The sequence below is a fragment of the Vanessa cardui genome, chromosome 12, assembly GCF_905220365.1.
Source record: "Vanessa cardui chromosome 12, ilVanCard2.1, whole genome shotgun sequence".
Classification (NCBI taxonomy): Eukaryota; Metazoa; Arthropoda; class Insecta; order Lepidoptera; family Nymphalidae; genus Vanessa; species Vanessa cardui.
The window spans coordinates 8,654,176-8,681,218 of NC_061134.1; the positions used below are offsets into that span (position 1 = coordinate 8,654,176).

General features: G+C 32.4%; 2 protein-coding genes across 2 annotated transcripts; one reads left to right on the forward strand and one right to left on the reverse strand.

Annotated features, from left to right (window-relative positions):
• The first annotated feature begins 54 nt into the window (after positions 1 to 54).
• Positions 55 to 3,382, forward strand: LOC124534443 (vicilin-like seed storage protein At2g18540). Its single transcript, XM_047110324.1, has 4 exons — positions 55 to 697; positions 874 to 1,123; positions 1,847 to 1,993; positions 3,129 to 3,382. The coding sequence occupies exons 1-4, from the start codon at positions 143 to 145 to the stop codon at positions 3,191 to 3,193; spliced, it is 1,017 nt and encodes a 338-aa protein (XP_046966280.1). The 5' UTR covers positions 55 to 142; the 3' UTR covers positions 3,194 to 3,382.
• Positions 3,383 to 3,698: 316 nt separating this feature from the next.
• Positions 3,699 to 23,690, reverse strand: LOC124534442. The gene is made up of 18 exons (XM_047110323.1): positions 23,614 to 23,690; positions 13,531 to 13,691; positions 12,987 to 13,118; positions 11,924 to 12,103; positions 11,276 to 11,647; positions 10,528 to 11,185; positions 10,155 to 10,288; positions 9,745 to 9,903; positions 9,481 to 9,659; positions 9,226 to 9,358; positions 9,016 to 9,130; positions 6,684 to 6,758; positions 6,451 to 6,578; positions 5,914 to 6,138; positions 5,306 to 5,510; positions 5,002 to 5,153; positions 4,342 to 4,551; positions 3,699 to 3,923 (listed from the first exon to the last, which is right to left on the reverse strand). Exons 1-18 carry the CDS (start codon positions 23,627 to 23,629, stop codon positions 3,744 to 3,746), a joined length of 3,414 nt encoding a protein of 1,137 aa, XP_046966279.1. The 5' UTR covers positions 23,630 to 23,690; the 3' UTR covers positions 3,699 to 3,743.
• Between the last annotated feature and the right edge of the window lie 3,353 nt (positions 23,691 to 27,043).

Here is a 27,043-nt window from a genome sequence, read left to right on the forward strand (position 1 = left end):
TATTGTTGACGTTCATTTTTAGAATGAAAATAACATTTTGACATATGCCAATTTTTTCAAGGCCTTATTTTACGTACGCACTTTTTATTTCGTCTTTTATTTCCCCCGGATATAGTAAGTATGGTATTTTATTTTTGACGTTATGGCGAGCGACATCGACCAAGGAAACTTTGGCGATAGCGCTCGGAACCGATCTAAATACGAAATTAGGCTAAAGAGCTCACATCATGTATTTGATGGCGCCGGAGAGAATATCCAGTATCACAGCGACAATGAGTCCTTAGCTTCGAGAAAAAGTAAAACCCGGTATATAAATCCGGCTATTTATATAGAGAAAGTTGAATCCACTCATTCTGTGACATCGTTACACACAGACTCCTCTTGTGTCGATGACGTCACACCGCATCCGCATAGTTCTTATAGGAGTAACTCTACTCCTTTTCTAACTGGTCGCATATCCAGTGCATCTTCGACTAGTATCAAAAGAAAATCGTGTAGACTTATAAGTCAGGAAGAAACTGTTCGTGACGAGGAGACGCCAAGATGTGGTCGTACTTATCGTGATGATGGCGCTGATACATTTCGTTTATCAGTCGCTTCGCTTTCAACTACAACGACCGCTAAAGAAGAGCGCGAGCGCAATGAAAAGAAAAGACAAGAAGCTTTTCAGCAGTGGCTAGAACGTAAAGAGCAACAGGTACACGAAGTTTTCTTTACTGTAGCCGTAGTGTAGTACATTAATATTTTTGTATTGATGAAAAAAAAATATTGACACTACAAGTTACTGTACTGTAATTTTGTATAATTGTATGGTAGGTACGTTTATATTAAGTTGATATGCGTATATATGTTACTAATTGAGGTAAATATTAGAAGCGAGAAAAGGCGCGCCTAGAAAAAACAAAAATCCAAGTTGTACCGACAACCACCCAAGAACAGCGTGAGGAGTCATTTCGGCGATGGTTAGAGCGTAAACGCATTCAGAACGAGCGACGTAAAGCCGAAGAAATCATGAAGCAGTATCGGCACAAAGAACAGCTTGAACAAGAACGAAGGAAGAGACACCAAACGAAGGAGGAAAAATTGGCAGAATGGATTAGAAAAAAAGAGGAGGAGATGAAGTGTATGTATTATTCATACGTATGTTATTTATTTAAGGAATGTTAGTACTTTTTATAAAGGGAACAAGAAGAATAGCTTAAACAATGCATGATTCTTAACCCCGTGTAACAAAACATTACTTTTCTAGTTAAACTATTTGGAAAACAGATCAGAAGATGTGACAGTTAAATCCGTAGTCACAAAAAAGTATAAACGGATATCGTTGAGGAGAAATGGTAGCACTATCAATTGACTTTTTTATGGTGTAGGTTGGCAGACGAGCATATAGGCCACCTGATGGTAAGTGGTTACCATCACCCATAAACAATGAAGCTGTAAGAAATATTATTCTTACGTCGTCAATGTGCCACCAACCTTGGGAACTAAGATATTATGTCCCTTGTGCCTTGTGCCTGTAGTTACTTACTGTACCAAATGCTGTTAAGAAGATGTTTTATTAAAAGGCATACGGTAGCAATTGGGTGTATTTTTTATGACATATGTAGGGGGACAGGTAAAATAGCCATTTCATGCTGGATGGTCAACATTGCTGTAAGAAATATTAACAATTGTTTACATCGTCAATACTACATAAATTTTGGTAACGATGATAGATCTTATGACCGAAATATTGCGATCACTTTTCCTATAAATATACAGTCGGGACAATTTCCATAAAGGCACTTATATTATCTTTATTTTTATACAATCAAAAGAGTATAAATTAACATTCTTAACTCATAAGTAATGAAAACTCGATCCGAGCGTCGCGCTGCGCGTCTTGCGATCGAGGACGAACGTCGGCGCGTCCAGGGCGAGCGAGCGTACAGAGACTGGCTGCGGAATAGCAAGAACAAGCCACTGCCCGTGCCTCTTAATCAAGGAGAACTTAGTTAGTATATGTCTCCAATGTTACAATACTTATGGTACAACTTTGTTCACGAGAGTAAGGGTTCAGTTTGAACCTTAAAGTAATTGTTTGTTTTGCATTTATGAAAATTTATGAGATACTACGTAAAAAGTACACGAGCAGTAATGTGTTGGCCTAGGGAGCAATTTCCAGAGGCAAAACGTCTTCTTTTCTTAAAATTACTTCAGTAGTTGGGACTTTACGAACATCAATCATCAAAAAGACTTCTAGAAGTTTCAGACATCTTATCATTTATTTGCTATTGACTTTCATTGTTAATGCGTTGATTTCCTTTTGATATGAAATAACGCAAAATAATTCTTAAAACTTATAACACTTTTATTTTTGAATTTTTATATTAGTAATTTTTAGGGTTCCGTACTCTACTAGGAACCTTTATAGCTTCGTCATGACTGTCCGTCTGTCTGTCCTGGCTCGTTCTCCGCCGTTTCTGCACTGATTGCCACGAAAATTGGTGGAGACATGTATATTGATAATCCAAAAATTGTTTTTAAAATTATCGAAAAATAATTAATTTTACCCCCCCCCCCCTCCCCTTCCATACAGCAAAAAGTTAATTCGAAAAAAAAAAATCGACTTATCCCATCGTGTGGGGTATCGTTAAAAAGGTATCTTTAAATAAAACAAAAATTGCCTTGAAAGTCTCGAGATATACCCCTCAACTTTTAAAATACGATTACAATAATTCTGAAAAGAATTTGCTGTAGACCTCCAAGTAAGTACTTTCAACGAAAACTATAGCGGACTCTGTATTATACATAGTTATTTTTATACAACTCGACCAACTTATGACGTGCAGTTGTAACTAAATGGTATTGTATGGAAATAACTTCCTACAAACTATGAAAATAAGTAGGAATGTTACATACCTACATTCAGAAGTGGGCCAGGGTAGAAATAGAGATTGCTAAATTTCCATCTTATGGCTACGGAACCCTTTCATATGCGTGTCCGACACGCTCTTGGCCATTTTTTTAATTTATAAATTGCGTAGCATACGCAATATTAGACGTGTAATATGCCTTTATGTTTGACTAAAGTTTCTTACTACCAATTATTTTTAAGGTGCTTATTTATATGACACATTTTTTCCAAGGTATGCGAGGATCGGTGTCTCAAATGTACATAAATCCTATTCCGTGGCAACCCCTTACGCAATGAAGATATAATGTTTATAATAATAATTATGAAGTTTGTTTTCGGAGTTGTTTTGTGGGAATACTTTAGATAATCTTTGCGTTTTTAGAATAATTTTATAATAATATGCAATTCTTATTTAAAAGTTTATTTTTTTATTTGTTGTTATTAGACTATATTGTTTACCATGTAATGTTAAAATAAACAAGTGTTTCATTCTATGATAGTTTTATTATTAAGAATATTTACTAAATTCATAAATTGCTTAATTAGTTTAGGGTCCCTACAAGCAGATACTAAAATATATTCAAATATACTATTCTAAGTAGACAAATACTATCCTAAAAAATAACGTTAATGATACATAAATAACTTTGAGTTCAATTTAAAGTCTTAATTGCGTAACATTAGAAACATTTTCTATTATACGTTGTACTTGATTCCATCTTATATTTTAAATGCGTATGTGAAAAAAAATGGTAGGAATTTTAAAATTTAGAATGGACATTTGTCATTTTATGGTGTTTTGTTCGTTCATTATCTTCTCTCTCAATTTTCCCATATCACTTCCATGTCAATACGCTTCTTCCTCCTCTTTAAGGCGTAATATATCGGATTTATTCATGAAGTAGTATGACGGCTGCCGACCTTTAAGATCCTTGAGTACCCGTTTAGCACCAGCTCTTATGAGTATTCGGCTTATGGATTCCATCTTTTCAACGCCCATCGCGTAATGTAATGCAGTGCGTTCCAGCTGTAATTTGAAATACTTATTTAAGGCAATAACGTCTACTGAGCTTTTTAATCCATATAATCTTTTAAATTAAATGTATTATTGTTAGTATGATATTTCCTTGTTCTCCACTGTTTCTTAATTTGGTTTTGTAATCGATGTTACAGCTATTACATGTCAATATGCAAGACGAAGTAGAGCTCCTTTGATTTTACTAAAATATTATTATAACTTGTAGGTTAATCAACCATTTTACAATGAATTGTTCTATTTCAAAAAAAAAAAAATTCAGTTCAGTTTAAATTCTACTTAGCAGATACTTATCTAGCCATTAGGTACGACTTAAAACAGAAGCAATTTTGAGAAAATATTTATGTAGAGGCCTACTAAGAAGTTTTTTTTGATGATATCTATGGTAATAAAAATAATAGTTACTGACGTTATCACCGAGACGTAACATTTCTGGATATGTATTGACTAAGTGTTCCACGATGTCCTCTTGTTGCGCTAACACAGCAATATGTAATGCGTTGCGGCCGAGAGCGTTCTGTGCGAGGGCGAGCGTGCGTCCGCCCTCTACTGACAGCAATTCTTGGACACTGGTCAGGTCGCCGTGACGTATTGCGCCCTGGAGCGCTTCCCTCGATTCCTTAAACATTAAATACGTATTTATTGAATTAGATTTAAAATGAATAATGCTAAGGTACTGCTAATATAACACCGTTTTTGAAGACTTTTTTTTACGAAGAAATTATATATATATGAGACAACATCACATACATTACTCTGATCCCAATGTAAGCAGCTAAAGCACTTGTGTTATAAGAAATCAAAAGTAACGACGGTACCACAAACAACTAGATCCAAGGCAATATAGAAAACTAATGATAATCTACATCGACTCAGCCAGGAATCGAATCCAGGACCTCGGAGTGGCGTACCCATGAAAACCGGTGTACACATCACTCGACCACGGAGGTCGTCGAGTGTGTTGACTGTTTCAATAATGATTGTTAACGTTCTATGTATTTATCGATTTTGGAAACACAGTTGCACAGTGATTTCGAGATTTATGATAATTTTATTTAAAAAATCAAACCTCAAACGGTGGAATCGATGCAAGAAGATTGCTCATTTCATTGTCGCCTCGTTGAACCACTACCTCGGATATCGGAACGCCTTCTTCGTCCACTACGTCTAATATATGATCGTATCCTTGAAGTAGCAATTCCATTATTTTATCAGACTTTCCTGCAACGATTTCGTTTGTTTTGTTTTTTGAAAGAAATAAAGTTTATAAATTTTAACTTTTAGGTCTATTTGATGAGAGAGATCATATGTTACATTCCAACAAAAAATATGGTTAGGTATTAAAGCATGGTTGTAAAGTGGAAATCAAATACCTCTAGCAGCTAAATGCAGGACCCATCGATCGATCTCAGCAGTGTTCTCTAATACATTCGCTTGTATGGAGACATCACGTGCAGTGCGGTATAACTCATCCCGGTATCCAAGACTAATGTCTGATTCCTGTAGTAGTTGAAATAACGCATTGTTCGTGTGAGCCCGCGCAGCTGCGAAGTGTAACATGGATTGCCCATGCTCATCCTAAAAAATAAGCTATATGAACAAATGTGTCTTCCCAAATATTTTTATTTTTAATATTTTTGATGGAGGCAAAACTAACAACAACAATAACCCGTAAATTTCTTTGAGAAGACATGTTTGGAATGTTATATATTCCACCACGCTATTCCAATGCAGGTTGGTAGACTACACATGTGGCTGAATTTCTATGAAATTAGACACAAGCAGGTTTCCTCACGATGTTTTCCTTCACCGCCAAGCACTAGATGAATTATAAACACAAATTAGGCGCATAAATTTCATTAAATATAAATTCAGTGGAGCTTGCCTGGGTTTGAACCCGCAATCATTGGTTAAGATACGCGTTCTAAGTACTGGACCATCTCGGCCTGGTAATTCCAAATATGTATATATTCCTTCTTACCCTATTAGGACTTGTGAGAGCCGTTTCGGGAGCATCAGGACTAGTTTCTAACTGGGGATCCACTGTGATGACGTCTATTGGTCTGTGCGGTCGGATAGCAGTGCGAGTGCGGTCAATCTGATCTGTTTCTTCAAGTATATTCTCTGTCGTACCGTCTTTGTAATCAAACGGTGGATGTTCATTGTCTACTTCAGGAGCTTCTTTCGTTACCACCACGTTTGATTCCTGGTCGAGTTTTTGTGTTTTAATGAGAGTTACTAACAACAAACGCTAATGCTATTTAATTTTTCAAAAATGTCACACAGCTTGTAAAAACAATAACGCACACGTGTTGAAGTTTCCGTGATAATAATGAAATCAGAAATATAACATGTATTTATTGTATTGTTTGCGAATTAATATTATAGTTTTGATCTGTTATTTAATTCACAGAATATAAACTATTTGTTGTCTCTGACGATCAATATTATTATATGCTCTTATATGTACGTACATTAAAGATTTTGTATTCAATTAAATAATAAATATATAATATACCTGTGTTCCTAATCGAGGTTTCTCGTGCTCGGGAAAATTGTGAAGAAAACTGGCGAGAAAAGCTACGGGGTCTTTCGGTTTTATGTTTGCCACTTCGGTTAGACCTTTGATTAAAGGATCGCCAAGTGCTGTAAATATTTCGAAGTCCAATTCATCGGTACTATTGACACTTTTTCTATCCATTTTAGATAAAAAACAACTTGTAAACTTAAAAAGTATTTAAAAAAGCTTACACTTTGCAAGGTATCTGCCTTCTTCGGTATGAAAGATGGGAATGTCCATATGGCCGTTAACGGCATGGCTTGTACCTGCAAGAAATCAATTATTCACTAAGATGGCCTTCGATATAATAGCGCTAGGCGTTTCAAAGAACATACGTGTTTGTATAAAGTAGATCGATTGAACGTAATTATGAAAATAATACAAAAGTAGAAATAAGTTTTATAAACGTAGTTCTAACGACTTACTATAAATAGATTATTTTTCACATAATAGGTAGTGTGTAATAATTACAACCACATTTGTTATCGATTAACTTATTATACAAAGAGCATTAGCGAAGACACACAAAAGACAGTAAGCATGTAACTTATTTTATCATTAGATAAAATACAAAACATTGGAAAGACAAAAGTGCTCGTGCTGTTTATTGTGCTCTACAATAAGCTTTAATGTTTTATTCAAGCCTACGTGATATACATTAGTGATAAATCAACAAAGTTTTCAATTCACACGAACACATTTTTTTTCTATAACACTCAATAGTTAGTTAAAGTACTGACCTAAATTTTTGTTGCGTATTTTAATTTTAATAAAAACAATCCGTAGACATTATATCTCTTACAAAGCACTTTTGTCTTTTCAATTATATTATGTATTGAAATAAAGTGGCGCAAAAACAAAATTTAAATGTACTAATTGTATTCATATTACTAAATTAATGATTTTCTTGAAATCGATCCACTGATTCGTGAATATCGGCTAAACTGCTTCTTTTTCTTCGAAATATGTTACTTAGCATCGTAGCTACGTGAGCGGAATTTTGCATCGACAAATCTTTTTCTAAGTGTAGGAGGTTTGAAGTTGCTGTAGCAAAGTCATTAAAACAATTGAATTCTGATATACTCAAACATTGATAATTGCTTATCCTAGCAATATCAGTATTTATCGTTTCTCTATATTGTAATCCTCTCATGGCGCACAAGTACTTAATATTATCAGTATCTTTTGCTAAGCCAGGAATGTTAACAATAAGGCTAAAACGAATACCGGCTCCCAGAAAAGTTGGTCGGCAAGACAAGTGACCAAGCTTGTGATCCCAAACAAAATCAAGCTTATTATGTAAATATGTCATTATATGATAAAGTTTGGTAAATGTAATACCAATATCTCCTGGTGAATCGGGTGGTGTCGAAATGAGTACGCGTAAATGGTCGTGAACATTAATCCAAATGGCAAAAGATTTATCATCGCTGATAAACACACCACGTGCATATGGCCAATATTTCCCATGGAGGCGGTTACAATCGTCAATTTCGTCTCTATCACACAGAGGTATTAATAATCCAGCTGACGCTAAAGTAGCAGAGACTTCTGAAGGTTTTTCTAGTATCTCGTTTAATGTGTAATAGGTACCTCCTTTATGGTCTGGCTCAGCATTGACTTGTCCACTAATTAAAGCAAAATCTTCTCTCATTAAAATTGTTGTGATCACTCTTTCAACGCTTTCTAATTTACCAATTTTAAGGTTAAGTGGTAATTCAAGGCAATCTATATTTCTTGAACATTCAATTGTTCCCGATAGGACAAATTCGTCATTAGGGTCGATATTTATTTCGATTAAAGGTTCAGATGACTGTGTTGATATTGTGTTTTTAGTAAAGTCGGATGTAGGATGTTCAGGCAAATCTGCTTGAATATTAATGTTATGAATATCCTTGATTAGTGGCAATAAAAATTCAGCAAATACCTCATAAACATAATAATCAGGGGCTGAAACTCCACCCGGAAAATCTTCCTCTACTGTCTGTATAATATTCTTGTTATCGGGTAATTTTTTGACAGCTGGCCATATAACGTCAAATAAATTATGATCAAGTTTTGTAATTCTATATTTGATTAAATCAAACACTTGTTTCTTGAGAAATCTGCTTAGTACATGTGGTGGAGTAGCATTATTAGACGATGCAGATAGTGGTGTTCGTCCTGGCCTCGCAGATGCGAGAAGTCGGTAGCACCGCTCTAGAGTTTCCAATGCTTCAGGTATGTCTAATATACGTCGAGATGATACGCGGTCATCTGGCACTAAACATATCTTATTAGTTACATTGAAAATAAAGCAAACAATTATATCCTTATTATTCAATTTGTAGTGTTAATTATATCTAAAATGTTTTTTTTTATAAAGTTAAAAAATATTAAGAAGTTTATTTTGCCATAATATTCTAAAAGGGCAGGCGTCATGAACCTTCAGAAGACAATAATTTAATACCTAAGATCTAAGAAGACGTGCCTCTAGAGGCCCGTGTCTCTAGAGAACACAATGGAATTTATTTAGATACAAACCTTTATCCGAAAACATTGCATTGGCTGTCTCATCACTAATACCGAAATCTGTTAACATTTGCCTAAATGGAAACAGAGTTAGGTTTCTTTGGTAATCTTCAGCGGATCGACCGTTCTGTAATAATGTAATGTCTCTATTGATATATATAATAATTTTATTAAATATTTTTTATGAGTTGTAAATAGATTTATAATAAATTTAAATCTTACATCATCCAAATCTTTTGAATTAGCACCTAACTGTTGCAATATATTGTAATAATGACCGTTATCTGGTAATACTGCCGCATAGTGTAAAGCAGTTCTCCCTTCGAAATCCACTGCGGATAATGTCTCAGGAAATCTTCAAATTAAGAAAAAATATAGTGAAAATTTTTAAGACTATAAAACATATGGTTACATATTTATTGAGTATATGATAAATCCATATCATATAATATTTCTTTGTACTGTTTTTGTTCTTACCTTCCTCCTAAATATTTCATAATGTTGCTTTTTCCAAATACTGTAGCCACGTGTAAAGGTGTAGCTCCATTTGGTGAAATTGGATCTCGAGCGATTGCAAATTTTCTCCGGTCTAAAGCTGCTTGTAAATCTTTTAAATTACCCTCTTTGGCAGCTACGTGAACTCTGTTAATTTTTTGCTAAAAATAAAAATGTCGTTAACATAAAATACCCTTACTTTTATTATATTACCCTACAATCAATATTAATACATGAGTACTTTACCATGTAAGTGGGTACATTGTTTAAAAATGCCTGCAATTCCGTATTTCTAGATTGCCGTCCAATTAATCTAGATCCCTCTCCATTTAATACTAATGTTGCCAACATTTCCATATTAGCTGTATTGATTAAGTCAGTTACTTCCGGGTCTATTTCATTGTCCTGTTTAATAAATAAATACAATATAATATTTAAAATGTTTACTACTTGTATTTAAGTGTGAGGCATTCGCGGTCTAAGTTCAACATATAACCTAAGAAGCTAGCAAATTAATCTAAGTTTCGGTGTTGACAAGTGTTAGTGAAGTATGCAGAGTGCTACGTCATTACTATTCTAAAACACCACAAGTAAGTTTATATTTTTCTATAATGTTACCTTTCACATCGTGGAATTTATTGATTGCATATACTCACTACAATTAGAATGTCGTCGTGATATGGGCCATCTCTTTGAGTGATACTTGCGTCTTGCGTTTCTTGTTCAGCTTCACTGCTAATTATACCTTCTATAAGACTTTCCTGAATATTTCGGCCGTTGATGAGGTTTCCTTAATTAGCAAAACAATCAAAAATATTGAACTCGTCAGGGACCCCGTAATAATATAGTAAGTTGAATATAATTATATTTCGTGTGTAGAACCAGAAGAGGCGCTAATATCACCTCTTTTGGCACTGCCATTGCTTTGTCTTAATGTAGCGCTTTTAGTGTGAATGTCATAGTGTTCTGGGTGAGAATTTCCTTGTACTTGTACATCATCATCATCTTCAGGATTATCACTATCATTACCTTCATTCGGTGTAGTTCTAGAGGCATCCTCTTCATGAACTTTTTCCTTATTCATTGAATCTGATTGAAGATTGGTGTCATGATCATGTTCATCAGTTTTTTCAGGCGTACCATGACCATTACTATTTTCCTTTACACTTTCTTTTTCGGTTATTTCTTGAGGTGTACTTTCCAAGTTATCGTGAGGACTCTCAGTATCTTCCTTTTCTTTGTTAACTTCATCTTTATTTTCTGAGTTGACATCATCAACAGCAGTTTCATTTTTAATTTCTTCTTCTTTACCTTCTTGTTGTGTTGTTGCTTCATGATTTGCGTTATCTGTGTTCTCGTCGACATTTTCATGTGTCTTTTCCTTAACTGCTTCAATATCCTTTTCATATGAGATTTCATTATTGTCTATGGTTGTTTCAATATTTTTCTCTTCCATATTTTCATTAGACTGATTTATATTTTCCATTTCATTATTCTCATCATCAGTATTGCCTATAGGTGTATTTTCGTGGTTTTCAATATTATAATCATTATTTTCTATGTCTTCAATATTATTTTTATCAACAATATCAGGCTGGGTATTATCAGCTGTTGTTATATCATTATTTTCATTAGAAATATTCTCATTTTCAATATTTTCTTTTACGTCTTCAATTTCAGTTGCATCCTAAAATAAAAAAATATGATTCATGCAAATGTTCCTTTTTAATAAGCAATGCAAATCAATTAAAACCATTTCGTTACATGCCATGCGTACCTTATTACTTTGTGCATCTTCTTCCTTAGAATCATTATTAATTGCATGAAGTTTCTCACTATCATTTAAATCTGGCAAATCACTAATTAACTCATGCGTACTGCTATTTTTCATTAAACTATTGTTATTTTCTATACTATCCGATATAGTATTCGTATTGTTTTTAGACGATATATTTTCATTGGATGCTTTTAAATTTTTCTTTCTAGACTTTTTGTTAAAATTTCCAATATAGTCAGTGTCTAAAATTTTCCAATCCCATGAAGCTGGATAAGCACTAGACGGTGTTCTTGGTGCATCAGGCAAAACTTTGAAAATATTTTTATCAATATCGTTAGCCCTATTGACATAATATGCTGGTGTTTTATTTTTCTAAAATGTAAGAATAACTTTTTTTTATATTATTAATTAATATACGACTGATGAAATTCTAAGCTCAACTATAATTTTTATTCGTAAGCGGCATTAAGCATCATTAAAGTAAATCAAAGTGCGCAAATATAAAAAAAATAATCTTTACTACATTTTTAAGCTCGACATGAGTCCGGACGCTCAGACAGTGGAGAGTAGTTAGTAAATTACTACAAAAAGCGCCCTAAAATTTAATAACTATTATATTAAGTAGTCAATTAGTCGTCTTATACTTACATTATCAACTGCACCCTCATCAGCCCCAAAGCTTATAAGCGTGTTGTAGGTATGTTGCTCATCTTTCACAATAGCAGCGTAATGCAAAGGTGTGCGACCATCATTGTCCGTGTCATTAATGCCTTGAGGGTATCTTTCTATCATATACTTCAGTATACTACCGCGGCCCAGACCAGCAGCCTAGGGATATACATTTAGGCCAATAAACATTATAGTAACTTTTCATACGTTCTAATAAGAGACACAGAATGTACTAAAAGGCTTCCGAAGACGATATTTGGAATTCAACTAATCAATTCATTTAAATTTATGTTCATTCTATTACTAATAAAAACTAATATCACGATTATTTTGAATAACCGTTTTACTTGAGCTTAGTTAAACGGACATTTAAAATAGTACCACAACTCTACAATTTTGTATTTTAAGTGGCGTATTAAGTTGAGTATGATTATATGGATTTACTAACTAAGCATACGAAACAAATATAGTCAAAACAGTTTTATGACACTAAATAGAAAAAAAAGTAACAGTCTGTAAATTTCCCCCCTGCTGGGCTAACGCCTCCTCTCCCATTAACGAGAGGGCTTGGAACATATGTTCCATGTATGTATATTTCAACCACGCTGTTCCAATGCGAGTTGGTGGAATGCACATGTGGCAGAATTTCGATGAAATTAGACACATGCAGGTTTCCTCACTATGTTTTCCTTCACCACCGAGCACGAGATGAATTATAAACACAAATTAAGGACATATATGTAAATAGTGGTGCTTGCCTGGGCTTGAACCCGAAATCATCGGTTAAGATGCACGCGTTCTAACCACTGGGCCATCTCGGCTCTAAACTAACACTAAATAGTTTTCTGTAATTTAAAAAATAGTATTATATACTGTATCTTTATCAAATAGTATTAAAATCCTATGTGTTTTCATGTAGAATTTATTTAAAAACCCCTAGGGTAACACCTTGCATTTTAGTTTTTGGGTAAGCTCAGTTCAATGTTGTTATTTTTTTGCTGTAAGTAATTGATGGGAAACGGCTTTCGGCCTTTGACCATACTTTGTGCATAGCTGTCAAATTGTTCGCATCTCTGCTAGATAGAGCTTGAGGTGGTATCGGGTCGGCTGTAAGCTTCATAAAACCTTCCAAGTCGTTCTGAATCACGGCGTTGTGGATGTCACGGATTGTGTTCTGCAAAAGAAAATATAAATATAAAATAATAAAAAATGTCATAATAATAAAAGTAAAAAGTAACAGCCCGTAAGTGTTTCCACTGCTCGGCCAATGCCTTCTCTCCCATTAAAGAGAGGGTTTGGAACATATTCCATAATAATAACAACTAATATTTTTAATATCCATTAATTAAGCTACGCTTGTTACATATTCAAGATTCAAACAATGAAATATAAAAACGATATCTAAAAGCTGATTTTGGCTAAGCATAATTAAAATTTGAAATACGTCATCATCACCATATAAACCTCAGTAACTTGTTATGAAAATGATTAATACCTACGTCCTTGGTAAAAAAAAACATCATTAAATCGAACGAGCTTGCGGCGATTGTATAACATCATAAAATGTAAATCACCCAGTGACCTACCATTATATAAGGAACAGCTTCTAAAAATTTCTTCACAACCGGCTGGCTTGATACTTCGCTGAGCAGTCTTGCACCTTGGCCCTCCCACACAACGCGTTGTAAGCGTCCCATGTCGCATTCGTGACACCATATTCGTATGTTGTGCCGTTTTATAACCAACCCTGTTGAAATAAAAATTAAATAACAATTTTGTTGCTATTTAGCACAATATCTACAGATCACGTACATCATCTCGTCTTGTTGCAACACCGTTTGTTTTGTTGTTCAGATGGGACAATATTAATCATTCACTGCCGACGAATTACGGCATAACATAAAGCTTTTTACCATCAATTAAATCAAATTTAATCAGAAGATACCATATTATTATAATTTTTTTATGAAATACAAAGGCTAAGAAATGTTTTAACATACTTTTGTATATACATACATCCATCCATCCATGTACAAATACATACTCGAGTCCTTTAAATGTGGTATTTTGTTTCTTGTCACTGGGTAAGAGATAACTTACGTGTATGATGACATGAATATATATTCTATGTAATTATACTGTTTCAATCAACTGTTACATTATCATACAAAACTTCATGTTGCATTGTTTTTTTCAGTAGAATACCTCGTAACTACATAATAACATACGCCCGACTTTCTACTTCCATGTAAATATATAAATACTACATATAGTAAGTCTATCGTTATTGAAAGAAATTCAATTAGGAATAGATACAATTCGATCGACAAAATCAGTATTTTTAATAAAACTAGCCTTCAGTGTTAAAACGACTAACCATTATGACGATACGATGGTATAATTAATTATTATTATACCTTTATAATCCTAGTTTTATAAAAATCTACTAAAATGTATTTGTACCAAAGCTCAAAATGTTATGCACATACGAAATATAAAATTTAAACGTTAATAACGCAAAGGTTTAACCCGTATGTCAAAAGTCGCAGATTCGATCCTGACCCCTTCGGCTATTCGTCGTCTCCACTTCTAGACTTTGAATAGTTTTAGATTTAATTCGAGGGGTAAATTGGACTATTAGTAATTATAACCTAAATTTAATGTTAGAACTTATTTCTTTCCAAGAATTTAAATATATAAATAGGCATTACTTACTTTTCTTTAAAAGAACAAATATACCGATTTTCCAATTACTAGTTAATATTTATACGTAGAAAAATATAAATACAGTCAAATATAAATAGTCTCACGAATAAATCGTTCTATTAAAAGCGATATTTAGAAAAATCGATGCATGTTTAAGTAAATTGTTCTTTTAACATTGAAAAAAATATAAATAGAAAAAAATGGGCTCCTAATGCTTAGTTAATTAGACTAAAGGTTTAGTTTTGGATTTTAAATCCTGAATCGAGCTGAAAAAATGTTTTTTGGTTTTCTGTAAAGTCTTCGCAATCCAGACTTTTCGTTCTAAAAACATGCCCGTGTCCTGTGTTTAGTCTCATATCAATCGAGTCTGATTTGCCCTCTTTTCAGTGTATGAGATAAATGAATAGAGATTAAAAATAAAAAAATGAAATAATAAAATTCAACAGCTGTGACGTAAACTTGTTTTTACTTTCGTCAACCCGTTCCTCGTAAATTAAATCCTAACGTTTATTACATAAATTAACTGGTAAGGGATTCTAATGAATGCGTGTCTTCAGCCGACGCCATTGATTTCTGTCAATCGATTTGCCGCTTGACACACAATTAATTGTGGAAGTCGATTGTCCTCGATTTTGAAATCGACTTATTTTTATTGAAACTATTCTACGAAGCCGCATAATATTATTATGTGGAATTACTAAAGGTTATCGTGACGTCATATTTTTTTTGCGGAATTTCAGTAGTATATGTTATATATTGCATGTATACATTAAGTAGATAACAAATATTCAATGTGCCTCGCGATTTCAGTCGCATGTCTTTAATGTTATAAAATGTTTACACGAAAAAATCATGGATTTATTAAAATTATTTTTCAACTTAATACCAACAACAACAATAACATCAAATCCTGAAAATTTCCCACTGTTGGGCTAAAGCCTTCTCTCCTTTTCAGGAGAAGGTTCGGAACATATTCCATCACATTATTGGTGCGGGTTGGTGGAATGACTTAATACCATTTATGTATATTTATGTGTTGTGTATTGAATTTAATGTTATTTTACATTAATTTAAGGCTTAGGCTTAGGATTTTCATTGATGTCTCAGCACATATTTTGTTTATCCTTTTTTTATATGACCTTTTCTCTTAATAATCGATATCGAATCTACAAATATATTATATACGACATGTATATAATATATTTATAGATAACAATTTAATGATTGTAAAATTAATAAGACCAAATGCGAATCATTGTGATCTGTCATACCTTCGTATCTACTTGGCTTCAGCGTAATCGAGTAATAAGCTTATGTTCGATGTCATAATACTAGTCACAATGTATCAATACTCTGCTTTATATTCTTATTTTTTTATCAATATCATAGATAGGCGATCAGGCAAATGGACTACCGGGATAAGTGTTTGCCACTACCTATATTTCTATAAAAAATATCAACCATTACTTTCATCGCCAATGCGACACCAACTTTTGGAGCTAAGTATCCCTTGTGCCTGTATTTACCCTGATTTATTAGCCAAATAAATCCTACCACTAGCTTATTATAACGTGTCGTGCGGACCAATTGATGGTTTAGTGTCTTTGTTTCAGACTCTAATTTAAGACATAGTAATAATTTAAATAAAATATTAAATAAGATAATAACGAGAGCCGAAATGGCCCTGTGGTATGCATACAACTTAACCACATATTGCGGGTTAAAACCCTGGCAAGAACCACTGAGTTTTCTTGGGCTTAATTTGTATTTACAATTCATCTCGAGCTTGGCGGCGAAGGAAAACATCGTGATGATATCTGCACTCGTCTAATTACAACGTAATTCTGATACATGTGATTCTACCAACCCGCACTAAAGCAGCGTGGTGGAATATTCTCCTTACCTTCCAGGAAATTTACCTTACCTTCCAGCCAGGAAATTTACAGGCTGTTACTATAAATAAGGTAAATAAAATAAAATATTAATAAGACATCGTAATAATTCTTGGAATCGCTTTGTCCTTATTTGGATATGTAATAATTACTATAACTCTTCCATATACTATGAAGGTGTGATCGCAATGACCCGTGATAAAATGAACGAGAAATGGGCTCCTACTCTCATACCGATCACCTAGTATGAAGGGTAATATACATACATCGAACTTGAGTTGCATAGCATTACTATATATATCTTGTTTTTAATATCTAAAATTTTTATTGTATTCCTTATATAATATTTGTTATGTGTATGTACATTGTACATATTGTTTCTTTTAATATTAAGGTAAGTTTTTTATGATTCAAAAACTATATTAGTCTAAGTAAATATTGAAATACCACTAGAATAATTAATAACATTTTAAATAGAAGTGACTTGAGCAAGTGATGAGCAAAATTCAATCCGTTCGATTTAAACCATTGGATTTTTATGTGTTAATTTTTATAATTAATTTAAATAACTAATTTTCAGATGTTCGTAAAAAAAATATAAGGAATTCTACATGTATCCTACATGTTACCTTCTTCAATCAAAATATATTTTATCCAAGTAGGTTGCTCTACAAGCACTTTTGACTCGTCATTTAAAAACTATATTAAGTGAAGCTACCGCCGGTTTGGAATGTATACATAAGTAAACATCTCCTATATAATAAAATGAGACGAGACGTTGCTGTTATTTAATAAATTATATAATTCTACCGATTATTATAAAAACCGTGGCTGATTTATTTTTGTCATCTATTATTTTTCTTAAAAATCTTTTTATAATTATCATTGACGAATTTTAATTGAATAATAAAATAGCAATAATATTTGTTACGTTATCTAAATGTAACCTTTTTAGATACTTTTGTTAAAATGGTAACATAAATATAAGATGAAATGTTACCGCAGGAATTATAAAAGAAGTTCCAAGGTTACATTCAGACTGAACAAGCTAGACAGACACGTTGTTAATGTTTAATGATGTGGCCGTCGATCGATGCCACCGACCGATCGGAACGTAGCTTATGTAGGACATTTATTGGCTTACATTAATGTCTACACGTTTATAAATTATTCCAACGTGTGTCTATTTATTATTATGTGAAATGAAATTAAAAACTTTCGGAGAATTTCAACGTTATATGTACAAAATGGATGCAAGTCTAGGTAATTCCTAGTCCAATGGTATAAAGGTACATTCCTGAAATATACCGACCCTAAAACTTAATATTGCTCGATTTACAAAAAAATCTGTAGAGACAAACTTCTTGCAATTTGGAATAAAAATCATATATAACGTAGACCAACATTAGGAAACAGTTTAATTTAACTTTTTTGTTCCATTTGCTGTCGAAACTCTTGGCCTTTAGAGTAGTGGTGAAAAAGCTTCATCAAAAGTATAGCACCTCGCCTCATTGCCTCCACTGGTTACAGGAGGGCTGATTCGTTTGCCCAGAGGATCGGATTTGCGATTCAACGGGGAAATGCTGCAAGCATTCTTGCCACCATTCCACGCGGTCAAGATTTATACAGTAACTAGTTTTTGTTCATATTTGTGTATATTTAAACATTTAATGTTATTAATTCTTATGTTAATAAAGTATTCCATGAAAACAATTTGTTGAAAATTTATTTCTACAAACTGCACAGTTCTCATAGTCTTTTAAATAAGAATTATGTATATTGGTGTTCTTTCTTACGCTAATAAATGAAAGTCAGCTTATCAGGTTTTTGTTATTTTTTATATTAGCGATAAAATTAAGCTTTAAAATTAATATAGGTTGTATGTTGTATAATACGTAATATTTAGTACGAGATAAAATTTTGTCGTTATCTGCTATGACTATAACGTTCGAAATCCTATCGCCATGTATCGCCATGTACATACGATATGGCAAGCATTAAAAAATATTAAGTTTTGTTTAATGAAAGGATTAAAACAAAAACAAAAAAAACGGCTTGAAAACTTTTCGAAAAGATTTTTTCACGTGCTTGAAAAAAAGCAAACATTCCGTATTATGAAATTTCGTCAGAAAAATCCAGTAACATTATCATCGACATTTAAACCTATCTCAGGGTCTGCGGTCGAGATAGCCCAGTGGTTAGAACGCGTGCATCTTAACCGATGATTGCGGGTTCAAACCCAGGCAAGCACCGCTGTTTCATGTGCTTAATTTGTCTTTATAATTCATCTCGTGCTCTGTGATGTTTTCGTGAGGAAACCTGCATGTAACAAATTTCATAGAAATTCTGCCACATGTGTATTCCACCAACCCGCATTGGAACAGCGTGGTGGAATATATTCCAAACCTTCTCCTTGAACTCCCTTCAAGGAGGCCTTTGGCCCAGCAGTGGGAATTTTTCAGGATTCGATGTTATATCGAATATATTATATGTATAGCCGATACATCATTGAAGCCACAGATAATAATTAATAAAAACTAGGTAGACCTAGACCCTGCTAATAATGATAAATATGTTTAAGATTCAAAGGGCACAATTCGCAAGACTGTTTCCTTCTTACATTTCGTGTGTTAGATGGACGGTAGTTTCACATTGTGCTATTAATATTATAAGATTTATAAGACTTTGGAAAAATTTCATAATCTTGGGAAGAAATTCATAGTCTTTTTTGTAACTAATACCGCTTAGATACATTATTTACCGGTAGGTGTTTTTGTTAAAAATATAATGATTGTATACGGGTTAAGTATCTTTCACAAAATTATAAAATGGCCTAGAGACCCACGTGTCTGCACGTAAAAATACTTGAACCGATTTGAACCCGTAAATCTTCAGTTAAGTTCAACATGTAATAAGAATTAGTCTATATCGGCACTTTATTTTTCTAAGATTTTGATATAAGTTAAAAATTATAGGTTACTCTACTTTACAAAAAATACTTTAATCATAATAATTTCAACGTAAGTTTTATCGATATAATTGTAGATTTATTAATTTATGTTTCTTTTTTATTATATTCGAATATTCAGTTTATTGTAATGTTAATAAAATTTATTCTTATTTGAATATTTATTGCTAATATCTTTATGTTTTGTTCAATGGAGCAACAAGTTCGCGTGTCTGAAAACCAGAAACAGAATCGTTACCGAGATTAGCATAATAGAAGCTTTCCCAAAACATTACAATAAAACAAGCGCCATGAATTGTAAATAATTATATATTGCCATAAGAACATTAGTAATATATTCTTATCTAACAAAAAGAAAATTATATATTAAATAATTGAAATCCTTGTGTGAAATAAATTATTATTACTCCAATAACTATTTGTTATATATCCTGTAGACATCAAAATAAAAATAAATTAGAAATAGATTACCAATTAGATATAGAGGTATAAAGAAATCGATCGGATTTATCAAAAAAAATCTACATTGCAACATGTTTGGTTTGTAAATTAATATGCCATGTTTAAGTTGAATGAATCCATATTTATTATAAGTCAAGAGTTCCTTAAAAAAAAATAATTTTTTCTTAAAACAATATGATAATTTGTTTAGATTTTAAACTTAAAGAAAATAACAGCTCGTAAATACTTGGCTACGACTTCGCGAAGGCGACTTATATTAAAGAGAAGGTCACGGATTGGTGGCTAAATCTGCTTCGTCAATCGTCGATCAATCAAAATCAACTTCATAATAAATCATTTGTGTAACATAAAATATCGTATGTTGATATGAATTTAAGATATACGATATTATAGCGGACCTGCAGCGGTAAATAAAGTGCGTCAGGAAAAACCTAGTACCGAAACTAATAGACAGCTAGATAATACCGCGTGATAACGGGCGGGGCATCAATTCGGTGAAAAGGCTACCATAAAATAATATTCATGACCACGCAACATTCAACCCCACCTCTAAAAGCCAAGCCTTTACACGCCACTAAAGCTAGATATTATAATCGGACACTTTTGAATACAATGTATAAAATATACAGTTGGCTACAAAAAATTGCCTCTATTTAGCCTTTATTGCGTGTGTTTTTACCATATAAGTTTGAAACCAAGTTATATTACCGTGTGTACTTTTCAACAATGTTAAAACCGCCATGATACTCGTGTCTATGTAATGATAACGATTAAAGCGCAATCGATGTGGAAAAATGTGTGTATGTTGTATGAGTATGAGTCAGGATTCATTTCATAGAATTGATGATACGATTACCTATATATGATAGGTATATTATTATTATATTATATATTTAGTTTGATTTGTTCAACGTTGTCATGTTGAATAAGTTTGACCGAATAATTTTTGTTATTATTTGAATACCTATATAAGTAAAAGTCTAAAACTTTTCTACTAATTAGAAATCTTGTTATATATCAATATAAAATGTTTTCAACTAAAAATGAATGTGTGTGGTGCTTATACGATGCGACGTATAGGTAGGTATAGCTGCATTACTGATATACCTACGAGTATATACTAGTAATCAATAGATTAAAAGTATATGCTTTCTGATCTTCACATTTTGTATGCGAGTTAATAGACACGATGAATTTGCTCTACACATATTTGATGTAGTCGTTGACGAGGAACGAGTATTAAAGCGTTTTGCTAATTAACGCATACTTGTGTAATACTCAAACCAAAATATATTTAATTTATAAGAGAAGGTTTCGAGCTGTAATTGATACCTTAATTTTGAATATGTTAATAAATAAATTTGTTTATGAGCTATGTATATAAGGATCGCTTTAATGTAAAATAAAACAATTTTATCTAATTCTGTTAATAATACAAAATATTAACATCTGAAATCGATCTTTTAATTTTAATTACAATTAAAAGTGTATGAAAGCGTAGCATAAGGAAAGTTTGACTTTAATTATGAATTGATCTTAAGTATTATCATTTTAAATAATCACACGGAAACTTATTATAAATCAGAATGTTACAACTACTAAAAATAGTGGTGATATTCAATAAATTGAAATTGTTTTTATTAAAAGAATGTATTAATATGATAGAATATTGTATACGGAGGTTGGTTCTGTAACAATCTTACATATTAATAGCGTAAGACGATTTTTGTCTCATTGATTATGGGAGTTCGTAGAAAATTCATCGTGTTCACATTTTGAAGAGCTCTAGCCATATATGTGCAGAAAAATAAAAAGGATTCTTGATTGTCATGTACTAAATTGTTACAATTTAAAAAAAGATTTACTATCAGAGAGCGGAAAAAGTTACTGGCCGATTATACCGGCGGTTTAAAAAAATAATTAAAAAGTTAAACAAAATTAAAGAAAATTGATATCGTTGAACTCCACCTCTTTTAAATAATGCCAAGTTTTGTTCGAGACCCACTAGTGTTTATTTAAGACGTTTAGGTAGTCTTCTCTACAACGTTATTGAGTTGCTAGTTTTTAAAAGAAGGCTGTCGATCTGACGTCACTCGCAACTTCGCTCATAAAAAAACGGTAAACACTAACAAATATAACATCCATTTTTTTAATCTATACATATTATAAAATTGTTGTTTTCGTTTGTAATATCAAAACAGCCCTTTTTACTCAATGCATATATGTATCTAGACACAGTACATATACAAAAACAACATTTTTTATAACTTTTCTCAGTTGATCAAAGATCGATTTTGACGGGACTTTCACTGGCTGATAACTGATATAATAGGGAGTAACTTAGGCTACAATATTTTTTTTTTGTTAATTTGTAACGCGTATAAGGTCGCGGGCACAGCTAGTTTGTGAATATAATTACACTGGCTCACTAATCATTCTTATTACGGAGTATTCTTATTTAGCTGTAGAATAGTGATTTTATAAAGCTTATAACAGCGGCGAACTATTACATACACAACGGTTTATTTGTAATTTACTAACTAAAAAAATTATTCACGTCATAAGTGCGGTATAACACAGCAAATTAAAATAATAAAATACATTCAAATTAAAAATGTGGAATAAAAGTATTCATCGATTATAAAATGTTGAATCTAAATTACTATCAATTTAAATCTTATACACTTATGAGTATAGGAATTACCGTTGTTGGATCACTTATTTTTGTACTAATACCAACTTAAAGAAAAAAAATACGATTTATTGTTCTAAATTTAAAATTAATCATTAAACTCGTTAAATTAAAAAGTAATATTTAGACAGTAACAACAAGTTATATTGACATAGATACTATCTTAAAATAAAGAGTTTTTCATAAGTAACGTGTTCAATAATTTAAACTTGAAGAAAAGATCACTAAAGTTAATATTAAGAGAATATCTCTCTACTTTTTAGAGAATTGTTTTCAATTTCAATTCATGATAACATACATATACTCAAGTACGAGAAAGAAATAATACAAATATCCCTATGTAAACGCTATTTCCCGGCTTTTTTCATCCTCTTTAGGTTTGTGGAACTCGCGAAAAAAATGCGACGTAAAGAATAAGTCAAACTTAATCTTTAAAATATTCATCATATTGTCTGACAAATATTGGTATCGGTATTATAATGTATTTTATGAATTCAATTCTAAGATTTGAATGTCATGTTTTTGAAAATTAATTGAACATTGTAATACGTATAGCATAAATTACTCTTTCAATATATATTTTTATCTTATATTCAGTTTTGTATGTGTATTACATATATGTATTATTGTAAATAGGGTTAATAAAATATTAAGTTACAATGGTTATGTTTTATATATTATCTGTTTAAATAGAGCAGCGCAAATTTTGATACTTGTTAGATAAGAGTAGTTTATAATCAAGTTTTAATAGATACATTTATTTTTAATGAAAAACGCAGTTTCTAAAAAACACATCTTTTCTACATCATTATTTATTCCTATTGTAATATTGAATTACTTATAATACTTTGTAAGTATTTGCTTGGGAATTATATGAGGTGTTTATAGCACTGATAATGACTGCTTATGATCACTGAAATAAGTTCAGCAAGTAAGGCTGAGTACTCACCTGTCGGTCGCGGCATGTTCGCAGCGTCGGGCAGCGTGAGTGAAGTGCGCGCGGCCCGGTAGTGAGCGAGCGTGCGACCGCCCGCGTCCCGCGCGCCCCTGTCCGCGCCCGCCCGCTCCAACAACGACGCGACCGCTGCTTCGTCCCGACAAGCAGCGGTGTAATGCAACGGTGTACGGCCTTCCTGTGACAATGCAGATTCCTTGGATCTCCTTCTATTTTTTTTTTATAAATGGCATAGTGTTACTTTTTTGTTAAAAACTCTTTTTTACACAGGCAGAAGAGAGTAATATAAACTTCCAAAAAGTCTTTTTGGAAGTTGGTAGGGCTTTGTGCAAGCCCGTCTCGGTAGGTACCACCCACGCATCAGTTATTCTACCGCCAAATAACAGTACTCAGTATTGTTGTCTGTAAGGTGAGTGAGCCATTGTAACTACAGGCACAAGGGACATAACATCTTAGTTCCCAAGGTTGGTGGCACATTGACGATGTAAGGAATAGTTAATATTTCTTACAGCGTCATTGTCTATGGGCGATGGTGACCACTTACTATCGGGTGGCCCATATGCTCGTCTGCCAACCTATAACATAAAATAAATAAATAAATAAAATAATAAAAAAAGTCAAGTATATTACCGGTAACCGTCAGACAGTCATTATACTATTGAGCTGTTAAGAATCAATTTTGACTTTAACCAAACTCAAACAACTCAAATGAAAAATATTTTGTATTTTGACGATCAATGATTTTGTATTGTTAAAATTACTACACGAAAATTGATAAAATGTTGTGAAGAATACTTACGGAATCTCTTTGATGGACTAGTTGTGGATAATTGTTAACGAGCCATTCTATGATGTCCAAAAAATTGTAAAATACTGCTTTGTGTAAAAGTCCTACTCCGGCTTCGTCTACGCATGCTACATATTTGTGACGATTGTACTCGTAGTCTATCAGCTCCTAAATAAAAACAAAAAAGTTTCTATATCTTTTATTGATAAAGGGGAACAAAACGCATGAGATAACTTAGCTAATCAAGCAACAACCTTAAGATATGAGAACTTGAATATTACATTTACAAATTTTAATTAATATCTTTTAGAGTAACAAGTATCTTAGTATGAAATTATTAATGGAAGAAAATAAAGAAGGTATAAGTAATGAAATTATATGTACCAGCAATACCTGCAGTTCCAACAACGACCCCTTCTCTACAGCACTATGTAGAGACTTGCATTTTGTAATTAAATTGATGAGATATCTTGAAAGAGGAAGGGCGTCAGCCTCCGCCAGAAGACGGTGGCCCTGCCCAGCTAAGATCGCTCGCTCCAGCTTAGTCTCCGAACCACCACGCGCCCATTGACGGAGTTGTGCTGATGATGCTATTCCCAGCACTGATGATTTATTTGGAATTATATGTTAAATTATTTTATGTAATTTGCAGTATACATTTATATATCATTATTAAAAAAATGTGCAATATTTTCACGACCACGATTTCACACTATAACTCAAAATGACCGATTTCGTTTTTTGAATTTCATATCGTTTTGGTTTTTATTTTATTACAAAACTATTGTTCTTGATTATCAAACCACAGCTATTTAAAATATTGAATATCAAGGAAACTATAATCTCATGTACAATTATGCTACGATTGTGCTACGTCGTAGACGCCGTAGCATTGTTTGTTTCACTTCATTTTAATGTTGATAAAAATGAAATACATACATTTAATTTTTAATATAAAGACAACTTATAAGAATATATGGTCTTAAAATATAGTATTCTTTTTATTTCAAGATTTTCAAGTCGACGGTATCAAAGGTAATAGCAGAATAAGCTTAAACTGTAACTTTAACATGACGTAGCAAGACTTTGTCCGATAGTAGGACTAGAGATTTGGCGATAATTTAAAGTGTGTTCCTTTGCGAATACAATATGGTTTAAGATTTTGTTGCTTTGTATTGTGAATAAATAATTTAAATAACACCCTGGTTTTATGATTCAAAATACATATTTTTGTTGATTATGTGTTTGAAATGGTATATAATAAACGATTTTATATTGTATTCGAGAGTCATAAGATATGATTTATGATATTTGATAGAATTTATATGCATAAATACGCAAATTTAAGGTAATCTTCTACCAGTGATTTTGTTAATGTTTTTTATGAATAAAAAAGTTCCGGAGATTATTTCCTAAATACAAACAAACAAACTTTACCTCTTCATAATATTAGTTGAAATTTAAGATACAAATAGTGACGTAAATTTAATAAAATTTTACGTAATTGAGTTCATGCAGTCTTAAAATATAGAAATAAATATACAATTTGCGTAGTTATAGTTAAATAAATGCGTCTATTTGTTTTCAATTTCAATTTAAAATGTATTAAGCTTGTTAAATGATGATTTTAATTTTGACCTTTTTGTCTTTAAAATACACCCTGTTTTTGAAGATCGCATGAGTTAGTCACTTCGTGATGGGAGATTGTACGATTTATTCTTTAACAGCCGGTAGCGGAGTCGCCGCCTTCGACCTTAAGGCGATACACATGAACTTACATAAAGCTGCTAACAGAATTGCGTAGTGAGTAATTTAATGTCAAACCACTTATACGGCGCCCGTTTTGTACGGATTTTTATGCAAATTCAACGTATTGTTTATGAGGTTTTTTCAAGTGAAATTATTTATATTGACCTACAGTGTTTCTATGTCGTCAATCTTATGTGACCTTCGCTGATGTTTTATACGATGTTTATTGTACATGATTTGTGCTATAACTTTAAACTAGGCTGGCTATTGATTTGTTCTGTTATATGAATATTTTATGAAGTATGGTTATAACCGATTGTCATGATTGAAATTGTAACATTCAATTTAAGTTTACATCCATATATGTATCGCCCGGAGAAATACCAGAATAACTTTAATAATGTATGGGTTATGGCAGATAATGTATGTTAATAAGTTTTAAGTTCTGAGTAAACGAGTGTAATGTTTTATATATCATTTTTTTATAAAGATTGACGGAAATAACTACACAGATGTTTTATATTTATACAGAAAATACAATTACGCTGTAAGAAATATTAACTACTCCTTTCATCACCAATTCGCCACTAATTTTGGGTACTAAGATGTTATATCCCTATAAACTGGAATAATATTGAATACTGCTGACTGCTGTAAAATATCATGAGTGGGTATCTAACCTAACCTACCCAGACAATTTTGTACATAGCCCCATCAAGAAAGAAATAAAAAATAAAGATTACTTAGATTGTATTTCTACTTAAGGTTGACTCTAGGAGGAGGCTCTACTTATAACGGCTAAGCGGTTTGTTCGTCCATTAAGACAATTAATTTTATAATAGTAAAAATTAAAAATTATTTAATTTGAATGTTATAGACAGGACGCAT

Excerpts from the sequence above, each read along its gene's own strand:
- LOC124534443 (XM_047110324.1), top strand. The coding sequence starts at position 143 with ATGGCGAGCGACATCGACCAAGGAAACTTTGGCGATAGCGCTCGGAAC. Across the intron at positions 698-873 it reads TAGAACGTAAAGAGCAACAG|AAGCGAGAAAAGGCGCGCCT; the intron begins GTACACGAAGTT and ends GGTAAATATTAG. Across the intron at positions 1,124-1,846 it reads AAAAGAGGAGGAGATGAAGT|TAATGAAAACTCGATCCGAG; the intron begins GTATGTATTATT and ends TTAACTCATAAG.
- LOC124534442 (XM_047110323.1), bottom strand. Across the intron at positions 13,119-13,530 it reads AAGCTGTTCCTTATATAATG|AACACAATCCGTGACATCCA; the intron begins GTAGGTCACTGG and ends TTTCTTTTGCAG. Across the intron at positions 9,131-9,225 it reads ATTCAAAAGATTTGGATGAT|AACGGTCGATCCGCTGAAGA; the intron begins GTAAGATTTAAA and ends ACATTATTACAG.